General features: G+C 41.2%; 1 protein-coding gene across 1 annotated transcript in view; it reads left to right on the top strand.

The window, feature by feature from the left end:
* CPNE8 (copine 8) overlaps positions 1-20,540 on the top strand; it is an 89,246-nt gene that overhangs the window by 25,889 nt on the left and 42,817 nt on the right. The window contains exons 2-5 of the mRNA XM_089524486.1: positions 1,620-1,660; positions 7,614-7,660; positions 11,864-11,967; positions 20,434-20,473. Coding sequence (XP_089380612.1) covers positions 1,620-1,660; positions 7,614-7,660; positions 11,864-11,967; positions 20,434-20,473 — 232 coding nt within the window. The remainder of the gene's footprint in view (positions 1-1,619; positions 1,661-7,613; positions 7,661-11,863; positions 11,968-20,433; positions 20,474-20,540) is intronic.

Here is a 20,540-nt window from a genome sequence, read left to right as displayed (position 1 = left end):
GGTGGCATGGAGCTGCCCCCGTTTCAGACGGATCGGGGCCACGGCAACCTCATGCCACGGCCCTGGTGCAGCCTTTTCAGGATGTGAAAAGGAACTGCAAAAAGCAGTTCCTTTTTGCACCTTGGAAAGGGCGCCATAGCCACGGGGGCACAGCTTGATGTTCCTCCCTCGGTGCTGCATCGTATGGACACAGTGCTAGAGGAGCATTATGATGCCGCTCGCTGTGTGGAGTAGTGCATGGTGTCATGGCGCCCTGGAGGCGGGGTCAGGCCATGTGTCATCTGGATGCAATGCCCGACTCCACCGCCAGGCCTGCCTTAGTGGATGGTCTGAAGAGGGCCCATAGAGGCCAGGAGCCTTTCATCTAGTTTACTAGTTACAACAATTCTAGATCTAGTTTCATTTTCATCTAGTTTACTAGTTACTACCATTCTAGATGGTGATAGCTTGCTACAGTTGTTTATGTACTGGCATCCCCTTGCTTTAATTATTGTAATGCATGGGTAGGAAAAGTACAGCCCCTCCCCAGTCACTCACCCCAACAGTTTAAAGAAATAGGTGTGATTTTCACGCATTGCCATTGTGAAAACACTGCCCTACCCACCCACAACCCTAAGTAGTTCCTACCTTAACTACTTTTATTTTGGTCCATAATGCAATGTCACATCTGGTTGCTATTTTGGGGAAAATGCAGGAAAAAATGGAAGTGTTTGGGCACATTTTCAGGTGGTGCAGCTTGCAGGTGTGGGAGGGAATTGGACCTGTCCCCATGTCACTGCATACTCCTGCTGTAATGCATTGGGAGTACCTTTTGAAGACAACTCAGAATCTGCAGCCAGTACAGAATGCAGTGACCAGGATTGTAATGGGAATAGTCTCCTTAAGTTAAACCTGTTCTAAAAGAACCACATTGGCTTTTTATTAATATCTGAACACAAATCCAAGATGGTGGTGCTAACGTTTTAAATGGCTTTGGATTCATTTATTTGGAAGAAATAAATTTTTCTCCCGGTATCAGCCTGCCTGTGCATTAAAATCTCCACCCCCATGTAGTTCAGAGACTTTAGGTGATGAGAAGGAAAACACGCTTCTCTGTTTTGGTGCTTCAGTTGTGGAAGACTTTTCCTTTGAAGGAGTGACTGGCAAAATATCATATTCTTTATGACACCAGCTGGTGTAGGTATCTGTTTTATGTATTTTGCTTTTCATGTTATAGTTTTATGTGATTTTGTTAGGGTTTAAATAATAGTAAAGTTGTTGTTCGATTACATTTTGTAAACTCTAACATACATATATTTAAATTAAATATATATATATAAATAGGAATAGACATACACTTCAAATAATATCTTACTACAGTTGCCCCTCCCAACTCATGGGGGATCCGTTCCAGACCCACCCTCCCCACAAAAATGGCTACTTGCATATATGTGAGTCCCATAGAGAATAATGGCATGTGCGTCTGTGGTGTGCGAGCAGGCGCGCACGCCCATTTTAAAGATAGCAGCTCATCCCTCTCATGAAGAGCGAGACTGGACTCCTGGCCCACACATATGGAGGACGACTGTATATAGCTCCATTTGGTTTAAATCTTTAACACTTTTTTCTTTTATTACTAGGAACCTTCTGGACAGAGACACTTTTTCAAAATCTGATCCAAGTAAGTATTATATTATAATGAGACTTGTTGTTCAAATGAAATAATACAGTATAAACTTACTGAGCCATGTAATAATAAGCCATGCTGTGGTTTTTCTGAAATCTGACTTGCAGTGTTGCCAATTTCCAGGTAATAAAAAGCCTTTCCGGGTAATTTCTGGGTATAAAAAATTATTGGGAATTTCTGGGGAATTAAACCTTCCCGTTGGGTAATTAAAAGCCCTTCCGTTTATGGGAAATTATTTCATTTCCCGAGCAAAAAAAATATGGCTGAAAATGCCTTTCCTACCCAAAAAATGGCCGACCTGAGAGTCCCCCCCCATGGCTGACCCGAAAGTCCCCACTCCCTTTTGCCTTCCCATAGTGCTTTGCGGCCCCTTGAGCCAGAAGTCCCGCCCCCTGGCCCAGATGCCCCAGGGAATTTGGGTGCGTTTCAGGGATTTTCAGGGGGATTTCCTTTGAGGGTGATTGGCAACACTGCTGACTTGTTCTCTTGTACAAACCTGCCTCTTCTACCTAGCTACCCAGATTAGTTACCAGTCATAGGCTGATTTGATGGATTCTATTCTAAATGCTAGTTTGTTTAAATCTTGGCTTGTCATGATATCTGTGCCTTGTCTGCACTAGTTTTTCCCCAACTTTGCACTCTGAAATGTGAACTGTTAAACAGGGAGGCAGATAAACAAACCAGAAACAAAATTGTAATTGGGAAGACAAGCAAAGACGAGGTACACACCGCCAGAAAGAGGCTCGTCCCCGGCGCCTCTCTTTGCTCCGCAGGAGAGCTGCAGCAACTAAATTGTGCGGCGCTGCTGTGGAGCAAAAAAGGAACGCCCGGAAGTGGCTCTTTTTTGCCACCCCAAAGCGCCAGCAACTGCGCGGTGACATCGCAGCTGCACCGCCCCGTTTGGAAGCAGCACAGCTGCAACGTCATTGTTACACACCATGTCTGGTGGGTACGCTGCTGCTGCGGCGCCCTCGGCACATATGAGGGTTGCTGGGCATGTGGGCGCTCCGCCCACCAGGCAACCCTCACACATGACGAGGGCTCCTCAAAGGCCCATCTGTTCCAGGCCAAAGTTTGCATGCTTCTCTGCTATTCAGTTTGTGACTTAAGCAACAAACCATGGTTAACACAAACCATGCCTTAATGTCATGTGCTAACATCCTAATTACTTCTTTTTATTAACTTTACCACAGATAAAAGTTTTCCTTTAGATTAATCTGGATTCTGCAAGGGTAGGATGGAAAGTTCATAAGTCTTTGCTAGTGCTCAGAATTACATTGTACTAATTCTACCACTGTCAAACATACTTGTTAATAAACTTGCAAAAATTACTAGCCCCCAAAGTTTTTTCACTTGGTTTTTTACGTGTTAGAGGAGCTAGTAGGCACAGACCTCATTTCTCCATAGCCTCTACTTTACAAATATGTTATTACAATCCTGAAATCAGAATAGGCATAGTGAAACTCTGCATATTTTGTTGGACTACAACTCTCACTATCCCTCATCATTTGATATACTTGCTAAGGACTTTATCACATGTGGGAAAAGCTGGGATTAAAAAGGCATTTTCCCAGCAAAGTCCCGAGATTGTGCAAGACACATCATGATTAGAGAGGATTTATCCTGAGAATAACCAGGGAATAACCAGCAACAAATCATTCACACATTTCCTCTAACAAAGAAGCTCCTATTTACAAAGGCTTATTACACCTGCCATCCCCCCACCCTTTCCCCCTTTTCCTGGAAGGTTTTTAGCAATATTGGAACTGGGAGGATAGTAAAGGAAGGCTGGTATAACACTTTTAGTATCAGGTTGCAATTGTTTGTCTACATACAACTATGCAATAAAGTTTGAGCTGGGAAATATTATTATTATTATTATTAACCTTTATTTATAAAGCGCTGTAAATTTACACAGCGCTGTACATACAATCTTTTTAATTGGACGGTTCCCTGCCCTCAGGCTTACAATCTAAAAAGACACAACACAAAAGGAGAAGGGAAAGGTGGTGGGCAAGGGGCCTCTCTAGTAGGATAATACGTATAAAATACATAGCAATACAGGAAATGATTCAATAAAACAGACAACAAAAGAACAACAAATATGGGATTCTACTGTAGCCAGTCCTACTGTAGTTGTAGTTATAACAGGCAAGGTGAACAGCTGCTGATTCCAGAGTCTCTTGCTGAGCATGTGTGAACAGCAGAACTGAAAGAAAAGGGGAAAGTGGATAAGCCTACTGCACCAGCTTCACCCAGCATGTTAAAAACAAACAAACAAACAAAAAAACAGAGACTTATAAGTATGACTATCAAAATGAAAATAATCAGAAAAATGGAAACTGGTGAAAGGAAAAAGAAATATTTCTGAATACATCTTGAAAGAAACTTTGAAGTGTTTTCTAGGAGGTTCAAAATGTTTCTGTTTACATATGCAACACTTACCTGACATGGTTGTTTCATTTCACACATTAATATTGTTAGCTTTGAATAAAAACTTTACTGAACTGCTCTTGCTATTTGTAGTGTAGGAACCTGTCCCTATTCTTTCCATGTTGTTTCTGCCTCTGGCACCAACTTCTCCATTAAAGAAGTCATGTCCAGGAACACATCTACAGTCAGTCATCCGTTTTTGCGGGGGATCCATTCCAGACCCCCCCCCCCCCCGTGCGCAAAAATGGAAACTCACACAGATTCAAGCCCATAGGCTTGAATGGGGGCATATGCCCTATTTTAACCCCTTCTGTGCCCTGAGGTGCGCATCCCATTTTAACCACCTCTTGTTTGCTCCTCGTGAGTAAGTGGGAGTTGAGGATCTGAAGTCCGTGCAAACAGAGGGGCAACTGTACTTTGTTAACTGAAGGGTACTTTATTCTGTCCTATTCTGTTGTACAGTGATAGTAATGGATTTTTTTTAAGTTTGCAGAATAGCTAGCCCTTTTGATGGACATTTGTGCAGAGTAAAATTTCAATAAATAATGGTTTACTACCCAGGAAAATATATCCAAAATGCACGTACAGCTTCTAATGGGTGCTAGAAAGTGAAAAAAGTTTAGGACTTGTAAATTCAGTCATATACAACTCTATTATTTTAGGCTGCACTCCTGACATTAATCATATTGAACAAATGACAACAATTATATGTTATGTTGATGTGATCAAAATTTCATACAGTGAAACATATGAGCCTGAGGTTGTCTTAAGAGAATGTTTATTGGGATTTGTTTCACTAAAGGAGACGATGGTGCGTTACAGACTGCCGCTGCTGTTTGCTCCACGAGGGAGCCGCAGCAGCCAAACCGTGCGACTCCCACGTGGAGCAAAAAGAAGCTCCAAAATGGAGCTTCTTCCTGCGGTGCAGTTATGATGCCACGAGGCGCCAATGGCGCACTTGCAACGTCATAAGCACCGCGCGACGTGTGGACGCACAGCGTCCGCTACGTAAAGATGGCGGCCCCCATGTGGACGCTCCGCGCGTACTAGGGTTGGGGGCCGTGAGGAAGAGATGGCTCTTCCTAACCCTAGTATGCGGGAGCACATACTATGCGCGCGTTTGTAACGCGCCTATAGGAGTTTTTATGATAGAAATTTTCTTAGACAGGTTGAGCAAATTGGATTACCAATTGAGAATCTATGTTATGTTAATGGGAGTGATATGAAAGGGAGGAAAAAAGGAATACCAAAGGGAGTCCTAGACATCACATGCTTTTTTGTGCCCTGCAATGTACACTCTTTAAACTTGGTAGTCAATGGTGCCGCTAGGTGTTGTCTGGAAACAACTAATCTCTTCAGTTTGGTTTAACAGATCTATAAGTTTTCCCCCTTATCCAGAGTTCTGAAATCAAAAATACTCCAAAAACCCAAACATTTTTCATGGGTGGCTGAGATAATGACACCTTTGTTTTCTGGCAGTTCAGTGTACACAAACTTTGTTTCATGCACAATATTGTTAAAAATATTTTGTAAAATTACCTTTAGGCTATGTGTATATGAAACATAAATCAATTTTGTGTTTAGAAGTGGGTCCTATCTCCCAAATATCTCAGTATTTATGTACAGTGCACCCGCATTAGATGCGGGCGCGTTTTACGCTGCTTCCAGCATACGAGCTGGAAGGAAGGGAGCCACACGCTGGAAGAAAACAATGGCACAGCTCCCGTGGTGTGCGCCACTGCTGCGCCACTGCGGGCACAAGCCCCATTCATTTGAATGGGGCTTGAGCATCCACGATTTTTCCCTTACGTGTGGGGAATGGTTCCCCTGCGTAAGGGAAGGGACAACTGTATATGCAAATACAGATTTTCTAAAATTAAAAAAATAATAATCCAAAATCCAAAACACTTCTGATCTCAAGCATTTGAAATAAGGGATACTCAACCTGCATAATTAATTATCTAGAGTGAGTCAGGGTTGGAAATTCTAACTAGCCATATATCAGATATTAATGGCTTGACAGTAATGGCCGATACATGACTAGTTAGTGAAACAAGGTAGGAGAGTTGGATTGACGCTTTGAAACCACTGTGGCAATATCTTGGTACTGTGTTGCTTTAATAAAGGTATTTAATGACACAAAGTTTATTGACACATGATTTATCTGGAAATACTTCCCATATTGAAGCTTAAAATCTTTACTGATGGAGTTTGTAAGTTCAGTTTGTAAACGTTATTTTTGGCATGATCGGGCACCACCATCAGTGCATGTGCAGGCGGGATGCCACTATGATGGCGACGTCCGTACAGACTAGGGTTTGGGAGTGTGCGGTTGGCGCGCACTCCCGAACCCTAGAATCAGCATTGGCACGTCACTTCCTGCCCATCTGTCTTCTTTTCTACACTTCCAGTGAATTTTAAATACTCATTTAGAAGTTTCATTTATTAATATTTAAAAGTCTTTTAATTATAGGGCAGAGTCCTGTATCAGCTACGTAGGCGTGAAAAAGACAGTGGGTAAGAAGTAGCTTGCTGCCACCCCTTTGCTCACTAGGTTGGGGCCGTGGCAACTGCACACCACACCCCCAACCTAGCCTTTTCCTGGCGCAAAAAGGAGCAGCTTTTTGTGCCAGGGAAAGGGTGCCTTTGCCGCCATGGCGGCTTTTTTAAAGCATTTCTTCAGCACAGCATGTGTAAATTTTGTGCTGCCAAAATGCCGTGGATCCACTGCATGTGCAGTTGGCCGTGCGGTTTCCCGACAGACTGGGGGCGTGCTGCTGTCTGAACGCCATGCCCCCAGTCCACTGGGAAGCCGGCTCTTTTTGACCATCTGTTTGACCCACAGTCCAGTATACTTAACTGAGTAAGCTCTCCTGTTCTATCCCCCTCAAACCTAACAGAAATATCATTCACTCATGCTTCAATCGCTGGCAGAATGGATCTCATTCTCCCCATGCAGCTGATGGTAAAGTAGGTTGGGATGGGAAGAGTTACAGTTGTGAGAACAATAGTGATTAAGTTGCAGTCTTGGATATGAAACAGTTATGGATGGGCAGATCTAAGTAACTGTTTTATATTCATGATCGCTACTTAGTCATGATTGTGACATTGTTGCCATGATTGTAACTCTCCCCAACCTATTTTAGGGTCATCAGCTGCATGCGGAGAAGGAGGTCCATTCTACCAGTGATCACAGCATGAGAGAATGATGTTTCCATCATGTTTGCAGGGGCGGGATCAGGCCATCCCAGGTTTACTTACATAATTGATACAGGATTCCAACCATAATATTTACATGTACTTACAAGCTAGATACATTGTTTGAATCTAATCAAATGATACAACATAAATACCAAATGCCAACTTCAGTTCAGTGGACTCATATGTCTTTCATAATATTTTAATGTTCTACTTAATATCTTCAGGATTATGGACTGGACATTTGTTTGTAATGGAAATGTTAAATATATATATATTGAAACTGATTGCCTGTTCTTTTTCTTCTTCTTCACAGTCTGTGTTTTATATACACAAGGTATGGGGAATAAAGAATGGAGAGAGGTAAATTTTTTTGTTGTTCAGAAAATTATGTATACCAGTTCCAGTTTGAAATGGTAGGGAAAATCTTGTAGATTAGCTGAAATAGAAGAAAAACTGGAGTGTCGTATAGAGGAGGTTTAGAATCATATTTTTAAAAGTTATATATGCTGGGTTTTTTGCACATGGTGCTAAACTGCGGTAACAAGCTTGAACAAGAAATAAAGCAAGATGGGAGGAGTTGGGAACAAGAGCAGCAGCAATAAGGGAGAGATAAGTTGGATTGGGGAGAATGTGGCAGTAATAGGGGTGGCTCTGGAAGTGGGTAAAAGTGGACTGGTGCAGAACATTTTTAAAGAGAGATTGATGTGTTTGGCACGCTTGAAAACAATATTTTAGAACTGGAACATTTCAGATGGAATATTTTTGTTAATGCTTTAACATTCCAAAAAGACAAAGTCTTTTTACAGAAACTCAGCCCAGCTCCTCCTTGTCTTTTCTTTTGTCTAGCTAGAAGGTTTGTTTGGGGTTTTTTTTAGCATTGGCATGATGGTCAAGGAGGACTTCCAATGTTGGGTTTCAGCAACATGTCAGCAGTAAACATTGCAATAAAGGTTGACTGAGAAAGAATGGAATTCTACTCTAGGTGATCCTAATGTAGCTTTGTGTGCTTACATACAACAGCGAGGTAAACAGCTGCCTCCAAAATCACTTACTGAGCATGTATGAAGAGCAAAAGAGAAATAAAAAAATAAAGCCAATTAGCCTGCCTCACCAGCTACCTAGGATGTTGAAAAAGCATAGCTCTATATGTTTGGGCCCCAAAATGGAAATCATATGAAAGAAAAAATCATCTTGGGGTGCATTTTGAAGAAACTTTCAAATGGTCTCTAGAATATTAAAATGCTTTTGTTTGCTTATGCAAGGCTTACCTGACCTGCTTGTTTCATTTCACATGTGAATATTATTAGTTTTCAGTAAAACATTTGCTGAAGCATCTTGAACTGCTCTTGTTATTTGTGGTGTAGAAACCTATCTATTCTTTCTATGTTATTTCTACCTCCGATACCAAAGTTTCTGTTAAAAAATAAAGCCAAGGAACATATCTACTTCATTAACTGAAGTATATTTCTAAAACAGTCCAGAACACCAACTTCCACCAAATTCACTAGTTGCATAAGATTAGATGAGAACGATGATGAAAGTCACACAAAATTCTAAAAGAACCCTTTTCTTGTCTTCATACTGGTCAAAACTTCTGTCTTGTAGGAAATAGCCTTGAAGCCAATTTTCAGATAGCCACTCCCCCTGATTACACCAGTTACACAAGACTAGGTGAATATAATGCCAGACACCATAAAAATCCCCAAAGAAACTTATCTTCTTGCAGCCGTTTCTGGCAACACACCTGTATTTTGGAAAATAGGCAGAAAAACTAAATATCTGAATATGCTCGTGGAATTCATCAGTCCTGCAAAAAGAGAGTAGTTGTTGTACATTTTTACTCACAATGCTACTCTTACACTGGTTAGTAACTTGGTTTTGTTTTTTGTTTTTAAATGAAAGCTCAGAATCTAGCCCAGATGGCAGTCCAGAGTCATCAGGTGGCATATCTAGAACCCATGGGCATTGCAACCCTAATGCCATCTGTTATGTGGATTGGCAATTCCAGTTCTGAGACAAGTAGCAGATTCTCTAAATGTATTCACTAAATAAAATATTATTTTTCATATCCTTTTTCTTCTGATGGTCTTCTTGACACTGTATAGTCAGCCCCCTGTATCCACCAATTCTGCATCCATGGATTCAACCATTCATGGCTTAAAAATAGCCCCTCCCCCCAAAAAATAAACCCCAAAAGCAAACCTTTATTCTGCCATTGTATATAAGGGACACAATTTTACTGTGCAATTGTATATTATGGGACTTGAACATCCATGAATTTTAGTATCCACGTCGAGTACTAGAGCCAAACCCTAGTGGGTACCAAGGGCCCACTGTATTCATTTTTCTTCTTGCCATAATACCATACAGAGATTATCAAATAATTATATTTATAATGATTTGCATAAATGGTTTTTGCAGATTCACTTTGGAGATATTTATATGGAGTGGGTTTTAGGGACTAAAAGCAATTCTAGTTATAACACATTGACCTTTTAAAATATTTTAGCATTTTTGCTTGAATGTATGAAATGAGTGAAAAGGATGGAAATAATCAGAAATATTTTTGGTTCTTTTGTTTCCTTTTGGGGGTTTTTTTTGGGGGGGGGAGATCAGAGAGCACACATATTGCATGTATCTAAAATATGAAAAAACACATGGGAGTAACAGAAGATGTCTCAGTTGATTACCTGTTGTAATAGGTTGAGATATTAGTGCTGAGCTGGCTTTCTGATTAATAGAATTTTTAAAATCCATTATTTTGAATATACTGGGCTATCATAAATTTCATTTTAATGTCCCCTATTCAAAAATCTTATATTGTACAGTGACTTTATTCAGAGTAATATTTACTATAATACCAAAGTTGGTACAGCCCCCCCCCCCCCGTTTACACCAATTCTTTATCCCTGATTCACCTATCCACAGCTTAAAATATATTTTTAAAAATAATATATTCCAATAAGCAAACCTTGATTTTGCCATTTTATTTAAGAGACATCACGTTACAATGCCATTGTATTTAATGAGACTTGAGCATCCATGGATTTTGCTGTCTATAGGAGGTCTTCGAACCAAAACACAGCAAATACCAAGGGCCCACTGTATTCTGTTCCTTAATTTCTATTTCTGACAAAAAACAAAAACTAGCAAAATTTAAAGAAAAAGAAAATATTTTTTCTGTTTAAAAGACTGAGAAATACTAATTGTTAGATTATAAAGAAACAGCCTGATCCTGTCCAGAATTGAGTGTACCTAAACTGATGGATTTCTGTGGGTTTAGCCATGCCTGCATTGGACATTAGTGACAAACTGACCTTTGCAAGAATACTGCAGATTCCCAATCACTTTTCTTCCTCTGTTTTAACGTGGTGGTTGAGGAATTGAAACTGCTTGAGAGAATCAGTGTTGAAATACTTATTCTTCCCCCTGCTGCCCAAGTACCAATATGTGGCAATTTCTTTTCCATAGCTGGACTTTGAAACTGTTAGTAAGCCCTGCAATAGCGAACCTCTATTGTGTGTGATTTGTGTGCATGTACACGTGCATGTGTGAGAGAATTACCAGGCGTAACAGGGGATTTGAATTTCTCTTCTGGAATTATTTGTTTCTTGGTCACTATAGAGTTGATCTCCTTTTGCCAAAGTAACTCTCTTCCACCTGCACACTTCCCTGTCTTGAGAGTGAAGGCTGAAACACTGACGCTTCCTATTGATTGCTGCTTCCTTCTTGCCACTCGCATACACACACTTGACCTATCCACAGGTCATGTCAAAATCCATAATTTTGGCCCCGAAACTTGCCCTCAACGTATACATGAAGTCAATTAATATTTGAGTATATATGGTACTTTCTTAAAGAAGTATATTCTGTAAAACTGCCATGTGCTGAAAAAATGCTCTTCTAACTGGCTGGTGCAAAAGGGAGTTGTCTAAAGAAATATGACACAATTCACTTCAAGGTGCTCTCTGTTCCAGTTGTATGTTCCAATTTTAATTGCAAAACCAATATATTTTAAGAATACTGTGTTTGTACTTATATAGGATAATTTTCTGAGGAATATTCATGAATAGACTGGCCCACCACTATCTTGAAATGTTTTTCCTCTTTCTGCATACTATATTCTTTCAAATATTATAGATGAAGGGTTAAGGTATGCTTGTTCTCTTATTCATAGGGAGTCTTCTGCTTTTATCAAAAATAATTTTATATGATGTTTAACCTGAAGTCCTCCTCCAGATCTTTTGCCATATTGTTGAATTTATTTACATACGTTTTATTGTTTAATTGCTCAAATTTGTAAGCTGATTTGAATTTTTTTAAATAAAAATAAAATGTTAAAGACAACTGTTAAATACACAAGATTAATATTTGAGAACATTTTCTGATAGAGATTTCTTACACTAGGTTCCTACATCAGGAACTGCTTAGTTGTTTTTTGTTCAGATTCCCCAGCTCCTCACTGTTAACAGGCATTGTTGATCTTTTGGTGTGCATGCATACACATATATTACATATAGCTTTTACTGATGTACATTGTGTAAAATAAATTTTCTTTTGTAGTTTGGGAGAACAGAAGTAATCGACAATACATTGAACCCAGATTTTGTAAGAAAATTTATAATGGATTACTTTTTTGAAGAGAGACAGAATCTACGGTTTGACTTGTGAGTTTATTTTCATACATTTTGTATGGTGCTATAATAGTGTATAGTTTTGATACAGTAATAATAGTGTATTTTTCTACTGTAATGATAGTTTATGGTTTTTATACTGTAATAGTGTATGATTTTACAAATGTGCAAATGGCAAAATGAAGTGAAATTTTAAACCACATACGGAGCAGGAAAATCTGTTTTTACCTAATTCATGAAATTCTATTTTTGTGTTAAAGTTTTCATTTCCCCTAATTTTTAAACATCCAGAACCAAGATCAGTCAGCTTGCAAATTCAGTGATCAGAATCACTCCCTCAAAGCATGGTGGGTTCTACCTCTTTGGAGGTTTTTAAACAGGGGCTGGATGGCCTTCTATCTGGGATGCTTTGATTTTGAGTTCCTGCATGGCAGGGGTTGGACTGGATGGCCCTTGTGGTCTCTTCCAATTCTATGATTCTATGAAGGCAATGGCAGACCTCTATGAAGAATGCATACAGTTTTTGCTGCATTTAGACTGGAACCTATGATGATCTTTACAGCAACCTAAGAGATGTTTAGGTATATGGCATTTTTAATTTGAAACTGAAAACAGTCTAATTGCCACCTCTGAACTACAACATGAGTAAACTACAATTCAAAGGTGCCATAACTCACTATGAGCCACAAGTCTTCCATTCTGCTGTATATCAATAAGCAATATATATTGCTATACAGGAATAATAGATTTAATGGGATAAGTAAGACATAGGTGGAAAGATCAAATTCCAGTTGAGCCATATGGCAGCCATAATCACAGGCGGGAGAAACTATTGTGCCCTCAGCCTCAGTGATTATGATATCTGGATTTTTAAAGGCATCTATGTCATTGGTGTTAGTAGTAGTTATTTAGTTTTATAGGAAAATGTAAAAATAATTATTTGTGGTCACAAATTAGTTATCCTGCATAATTTAGAACCTTCTAGAGCAGTGCTTCTCAACCTGTGGGTCACTACCCCTTTGGTCGCCAAATGAACCTTTCACAGGGGTCACCTAAGACCATCAGAAAACACATATTTTCCAAGACACTGCAATTTTATGGTTGGGGCCACCACAACATGAGGAACTGTATTAAAGGGTTGCAGCATTAGAAAGGTTGAGAACCACTGCTCTAGAGCATTAACTGAGCTTTTTTCAGTAGTCCTGCCTACCTCTTGTGCTTCCCACCAAAACCACCAGTTCCTTTTTGTCCATTGCTGGAGCAGGATTGCTAGTAAGCACATCCCTCAAATTCATCAGTCTTTGTTGATTAATTCCAGGCCTATTCTCTTTTGGCTTCAACATTGGTTGTTTGTGTTGGCATTGAAAGCCACACTTGCCCTTTGAGTTATTTCTACCACTGGCATTCTTTAAGAGGAGCCTTTTGTGTGGTGTTAACATGCCGGTACAGGATGGAGACTTGAAATACCTTCTATTCTTTGGTGAAGCTCATATGGCTGCTTATTGTGCCCACTGTACTGCTTTTACATCTCAGGCTGGATGGAAAAGAGTTGTATCTGAAAGCACTTTTGTGTAAACAGACTGTCAGGCCTCAAATACCATCTACTCTGTCTTTGGGATTGGTCAGTGTGGAGCCAACAGAGAGAAATTTGACATGGAAGTTGGTCTTGGCTTTTGCCTTGATTCTGTTTGCTCCACTGGCAAGTGTTCACAGGTAGAATTGGTGTCTCTACTGTCTGAAGCTGCATTGGCCCATCTTGATGCTGCAGTGGTGTGCTAACACCAGCTTGTGCCCAGCTGTTCACTGGAGATTTAACTAGAAGCAGCAGCTCATCAATGTAAACAACACGAAGAAACATCGCAAGGACAAGAACCATCATCACCCTCCTGACTCTACCTCCATGACCTCATCTCAAGTTGTTGTTGAGATCATCTCATTGCAAGAGCCTTCCTCTCCTGCTCAGTCAGCCTCTGTTGCACTGGAGGCTGCAGGATCAGTGACTTCAGGAGTCCTTCCTCCTCAGCTGCTAAAGAGCCTGCATTGTTCCTCCGAGTCTGTCAAGGTGGTTTCAGCCATTCGCCCACACAATGAAAATATATCACAAGGCAAAATTCTAGAGTTTTCTCCTGTACTGTCAGTTTTGGCTACACCTTCTCCTAGACAGCCCCCTTCTTTGGATATGCTTGAAACTAGACCTCTGCCTCCACTAATGTCTTTACTGCATTGGTGGTCATATTGATCCAGATCCAAGTCCTTTTTTATCTCTACTACTGATTTTGACTCATCTTCAAGTTTTCCATAAGACATCAACAGTTCTAGCACTCTCAGTACTGTGGTGGAGAGAGGTCACTCAAGAACCAGCTCCATATACTCTTCGTGTTACCACTATGGAAGTTATGTGGCCTTCTACCGTCACTACATGTCATAGTATGGGTTCCCTTATATTTTCTACTGTTAGAACAAGGCTTACCCACAATAACATTGGGGCTGAAAACATGCTCAGTCCTGTCACTGGAATGTTCTTCAGCAGCCACATTGGGCCAGCCTACTGCTCAGCATGCTAATGTTAATGTACAGAAGATTCCATAAGTAGCATAGCAGGAACCTGACCAATCCAATCTGTACAAAACCAACCACTTCCAAACTGCGGCTGAGCAGGTTGAAGGTACAGCTGAGACCAGAGCTCATTTACTTTCGCCCTGCACTACTTTGTCCCCTGAGTCTGGGCCTGACTCTGACTCCGTCATCATTCTGACACAGAAGTCTTCCCTGATGCTGTTGGCATGTTACATTCTTCCTCGTCTACTGATGATATTAGGGCATTCATGGACACATATTAGTAGTTACCTTGGGAGAAACGAACTCCTTCCTTAACAAACTCAGAAGAGGATTGTGGAATAGTGTCACTGCTATAATCTGAGGCCAATAAATTGACTGGGCAGCAAATCATGGCTTCTTGTCATGTTGCACACTGTGGAGGTAAAGCTCTGGGTGGAACTATAGCTCTTCAAAGACATGCCTGATTTAGGTCCTCTGGTCTTTTAGATCAGGTGTGTTCGGTCATTGAAGACTTGTCTTTCAATAACAGCATACTCTTCAAAGGTGACACTGACACAAAACTGGAGCACACAGTGAAGATGTGGTCCAGTGCCTAGACATATGGGTGCAACCTCTGTTTCAGCCTACTTTGAAGTCCAAGTCCACCTGGTAGAGATATGGCTCTACCTCTAAAGATACCTACGTACATCCTCTCCTGGTCTAGGCATCAATGTACTTTTCTGCTGCCTTCCTCTGCAATCTTGTATTTGAAGCCCCAGCCTGCCATCCTACCAGATAACCATTTCTCAACACTTTGTTGCTCAGTTCTGCAATGCCTCAGCTACAGATGATCCACCACATCTATCACATGTCATACTAGGCTTCAAATATGATCTCCACATGACTGGTTCATTTTCCAGTTCAATCCACTTTGAGACTGCCCCATGAAGTGGCTCATCATCTCTAGAGCAGCACTGTCTGAAGTGGTGGTTAGATGCAGCCAACATCCAGAGCAGGATGCATTTTTGTCCTCAGCCTCAGACAGTTGTTATTACAGGTTCATCTACAATGGAGTAGGGAGCCTATCTTGACAGCTTCATCATACAGAGTAGAGGAAAATTTTCCACATCAATGTTCTGGAGTTTTTAGCAGTACAAAAGACATTCTGTCCCTTTCAAATTCTCCTGAGGGGTGAGGTACTGCAGGTGCTAATTGACAACACTGTGGTCATATATTACTTCAATGAACAAGGGTGTACACAATCCATCATGCTCCTTCAGGTTACACAACAGGGACATCATGATCATTGCAATCTATCGCCCCAGAGATGTCATTGGGAACACTCTGGTTCTAGATCTCTTTGCATCAGAGGTGAATGCTCAGTGCAAGAGTTTTGCTCTCAGATTTGACAGGGGAGGTCATCCAAAGATGCCTTTCTTTTTAATTGAGGAGGCATCACCACATACTGTATGCTTTTCCTCCTTTCTCTTTCCTAATTAAGGTAAAAGCCGAACTGTCAAGACAGAGTGGCTTGCATCCTGATCACTGTTGTTTCCCCCAGCAGCCATGGTTCGCCCCTCTCCTTCACCTGTCTTGAGGAGTCTGTGTTCAGCTTCCATACAGACTGCATCTTGTTACCCTGTACCATGACTAGGTCAGGCATCCCAATCTCAGCACCCTAAAATTCATGGCATGGAGAATTGCTGACTTGCTTCTTTACTCGTTGTTATCAGGGACATTATCACAGCTGGTCACTAACCCTTCACCAGACAACTGTATTTGTACAAATGGAGGAAGGTTCAGGACTTCTTTGCATCTGTTGGCATCTATATTTTCCAAGCTGATGCCAGTCATGTTGTGGATTTCCTCCTTATATTGGCTTCAAAGGATTTGCTATTGCCATCAATCTGGTGTTGCCTCATGCAATTTCTGTAGACTTTCAGCTACTTGGGAATTCTTCCTGCTTCTTTGATTCTTGTGAAGACATTCTTGAAAGGGTGCAAGAATCTCCACTCTCCAGTGTTGGGCTTGATGCTATGTTGGAGTCTAGATCTTGTCTTGGCCCAGCTTTGGGGGAAGCTGTTTAACCGATGGTTACCTGCAATCTCCAGTTGCTGTCATGGAAGACTGCTTTCCTGATCACAATCATGATTGCCAGATGGTCTGGTGAGCTCTGTGATTTACATGTGGACTTCCATCCTGACTGAGCCACCTTGGGACTGAACATTACCTTTTTGCCTAAAGTGGTGTTTACCTTCCATGTCAATCAGGATACTCTTCTCCCAGCTGTCATGCAGAATCCCTTTTCTGCATTCAGGAGGAGGCTGTGCTGCTTTGACATACAGGGGGCTTTGGCCTTCTGCATTGACAGGACTATGGCATTTTGGACTTCACAAAGTCTCTTCACCTGCTACTCCATGATGAAGAAAAGACTGCCTGTTGCAGTGCTTCTTGAAATGAGTGGTACGGAGCATCCATCTCACGTGTGAACTGGCTCAAAAGGACCCTGGGGCTCAAGTTCAAGCCCATTCTACACAGGCTGTTCTGCTTCCTCTGCTTTCCTGACCAGTGTGCCACTTGAGGACATTTATTGGGTGTCTACCTTGTTGCAGCCGATGACCTTTATCTCTAATTACAGAGTGGTCTCAAGGTGACACTGCATTTGGAAGATCTGTACTGTTTTCTTTTATTACTTGAATATATTATTACTGTTTTGTAATAATTCCATCTTTAGACTTTGATTCTGTACTGTATACAGTGGGCCCTTGCTATCTGCTGTAGTTTGGTACCAGGACCCCCTGCAGATACCAAAATCTGTGGATGCTCAATTCCAGTTAAATACAATGGCATAGTAATAAGGTGTCCCTTATATAAAATAGTAAAAACAAAGTTTTCTTTTTGAGTGTGGATGGTTAAATCTGTGGATACAGAGGGCCGATTGTACTGATTTTCATATCCTTCATATCCTTTTTGTTCTTTAAATTGTAGGCCTCTCTGACTCTCGTTTTTTTGGAAAAAGCAGGATACTTCTATTACTACTACTACTACTAATAATAATAATAATAATTCTGTTTACTGAAGCCTGTTATGTACTGATATTTCCGTGTATTGGTATGGAAGTGTTATGGTCATGCTTGATATCATGGATGAATTTTATGTTCAGTAAATCGCTGCTTGTTTTCAGTGACATTCCCATCTCCTTGTGTAGCTTGCTAGTCTCCCATTTATGTGAGTCAGAGAGACCATGAAGGAGGAGGTTGAATACCTGTAAGTTAACTCTAGTTCTTCAAGAGATCATCTGTGAACTCACATAGCCCCACACATCATTGTGTCCTGCCTGTTTTTTGGATGGCTTAATCAGCATTCAATGGAACTGATGGCTTTGCCAGGAAGCCCATTATATACTGGTGCTGGAAGAATTCCTTTCCCCATAGCTATCTTAAGAGGAAACATGGATGGCAATAATACCATTGCTCCTGTTAAAGATGAATTTCTAGGGGTGGCAAATTTGCAGCCACTTTAACCAAAATTGTTGGTAAGGGGTCATGGGTATCATTTTGGCTAGAAATTGAAGCTACAGACTTTATTGTAACATGTGGCTCTCCAGCTATTGTTAGACTGCAAGTCCCAGCATCCCCTTGCTGGTATAGCCAATGCTGAGAAATGCTGGGAGCTACAGTCCAACATCATCTGGATCATGGAAGCTGTGCTATTTGAAGGTATACACACACGCACGCACGCACGCACACACACACACACACACACACACACTTTGCAATCTCTGCAGCCCCTAGAGCCAGGTGGGCCATCTCTGGTCCCAAGGCCAGATGTGGCCTTCAGACTGTTTTTGCAACCATTAGTTCCTCCAACATGTCACCATGGGAAAGAGAATAAGTGTGGCGGGGAGAGGCACAGTCAGGAATTGGAGGGCCTGGGGGTGTATGGTGGGAAAGCCCCTGTCTTTGAGGGTTTCCTGTTCCTACATTAGTCTTTCTTTACTCACCTCCTTTAAGGCCTCTGTGAGGATAGGAGGGTTCAGGTAGATTTCAGGGAAAGGAATGGGCAGAGAGGAATTCTTCCAGAACCAGTATGTTGCTGTGAGGTCTGCCAGTCATAATATAATTTTGTAAAGTGAAGTTTGGTTGAATTAACTTGTCTCAAATGGGCAGTCAAGGACCATAAACATTGCAAAAGATATTCTTATATGATTACCTATGACTGCCCATTTTGAGACCAAGTTAGTTTGGTTAGAAAGGATGCTGAAGAGGGCATGGAGACCTGCTAAGAGGGGACAAAGAAGTATCAGATATTGAGGACAGGGTAGGCGTTATTACCTCATAGAAGCTTGCTCAGCCAACGTGCTGGAAGATGGAGGAAAGTCAGAGGAGTGTGTGTGAGAGAGAATGGCTGATACCTCTGCTAGCTGCTGTGTGTGCAGCTGTGGTGGGTTCAGGGGGAGTCAGTTTTTGGTCCCTAGGCCTTTTGTGGGGCCTCATGAATTGTTCCAAATACCCCAAGCAAATCCACTCTGTATTTTTGGGAGGATTATTAAATAGTGCATGGAGAGATATGAGCTATTTAAAGGTAAATTGCTTCTCCTGGAGCCCTTCAAGAGAGGCAGCTCACCCTTTCATGTGGCACAAAAGTGCAGCCAAGAGATACTGGAGAGGTCAGGGGCCACAAAAACAGATTTAGTGGGACACATGTGCCCGCAGATAATTTGGCAGTGAGCCACATGCAGCCCACTCCCTCTGCTACCAAAGTATTACAGTTCTGGACCCTACCGCATAAGGTGAATGGGCTTAAGCCCATTCAAGTGAATGGGGCTCGTGAGCATGGCCGTGCACCCCATTAATTTGAATGGGATGCATCGCCCCTTGCGCCCAGCATGCTCCCGCACGACTTGAGTACATACACTCAAAGCCGCGTATAACGCGGGCACACTGTAATATGAAGGGGACATGGTGATATAATAGATGAATAGGAATGCATAGAATGCATAGTGTTCTCTAGGACTCATCCCTTTGTCCCTCCTTTGGTGGCTTGGGCTAGATATCTCACACATCTTATGTGGGGAGAACAGTAATTTTATTTCCCACCATTCTTCAGCCAAGAAAAGAATTATTCTGTTACAGTCCGCCCTTCCTTTACGCGGGAGATCCATTCTGGATGGACACACACACACATACCGCGTAAAGGGAATTCCTCAAATGCTCGAGCCCCATTTAAATGAATGTGGCTCGTGCACGCAGCGGTGTGATGGTGCGGTGCGGCACGTGTACCACAGGGGTGCATGCCATTACCCCTTATAGGGTGCACTGCCCCTTTTTTCATAGGCAGGCGCACTGTATTTTGCATTCCTCGTTTTCCCTTTAATGCACTCTGTATAGTGTGTCCAAAACTTTTAGAAATTTGAACTTATTATGGCACAGGTAGTATAAACAACATATCTCACAAATAATGCATGCATTTTTTGTGTATGTTCATGGAAATGTCATTACAATAGATTTATGTAAAGAAATAGAACAAAATAATAAAATTAAGTGTTCATTGTAATTTTTATGTGTATGATTCAGAACACATTCTGCCAGCTGAACTAGAACTGTGGTTAGGTATTTCAGTTTATCTCCAGGCCAGTGCCTTTTGTCTGGCACATTACCTGTTATATTTGCCTTACCTTTGGACAAACGTACGGTTTATGCTGGCTATGCTTCTATCAGACTCCTTTGCAATCTGTGATACGTTGTCTGGGTCATTCAGAGTTTTGAGGAACTGCAGCTGAGTTACACCTTAACTCCAAGGCTAAAATGAGATTTGAATGCAGATGTAGGTCCATCATCCTCTCTCATAATCTAAATTGCCAAAATTAATGCTGTAGTAAGAAAAACAATATAAAGCTCTTACTTTTTCATGGATATTTCTGCATATAAATCAATTCATTTTTTTCTCTTTTCAATGTAGGTATGATGTTGATTCAAAGAGTCCAGACCTATCAAAGCATGTACGTACTACTTGATTTTAATACTGAAACTGTGTCCTGATATGATTAATCTGTGGACATTTCTAGG

This window comes from Sceloporus occidentalis, unplaced genomic scaffold (genome assembly GCF_023333645.1).
Source record: "Sceloporus occidentalis isolate IW3139 unplaced genomic scaffold, rSceOcc1.0.p SCAF_5, whole genome shotgun sequence".
Classification (NCBI taxonomy): Eukaryota; Metazoa; Chordata; class Lepidosauria; order Squamata; family Phrynosomatidae; genus Sceloporus; species Sceloporus occidentalis.
This window is presented reverse-complemented; position numbering and strand designations above follow the sequence as displayed.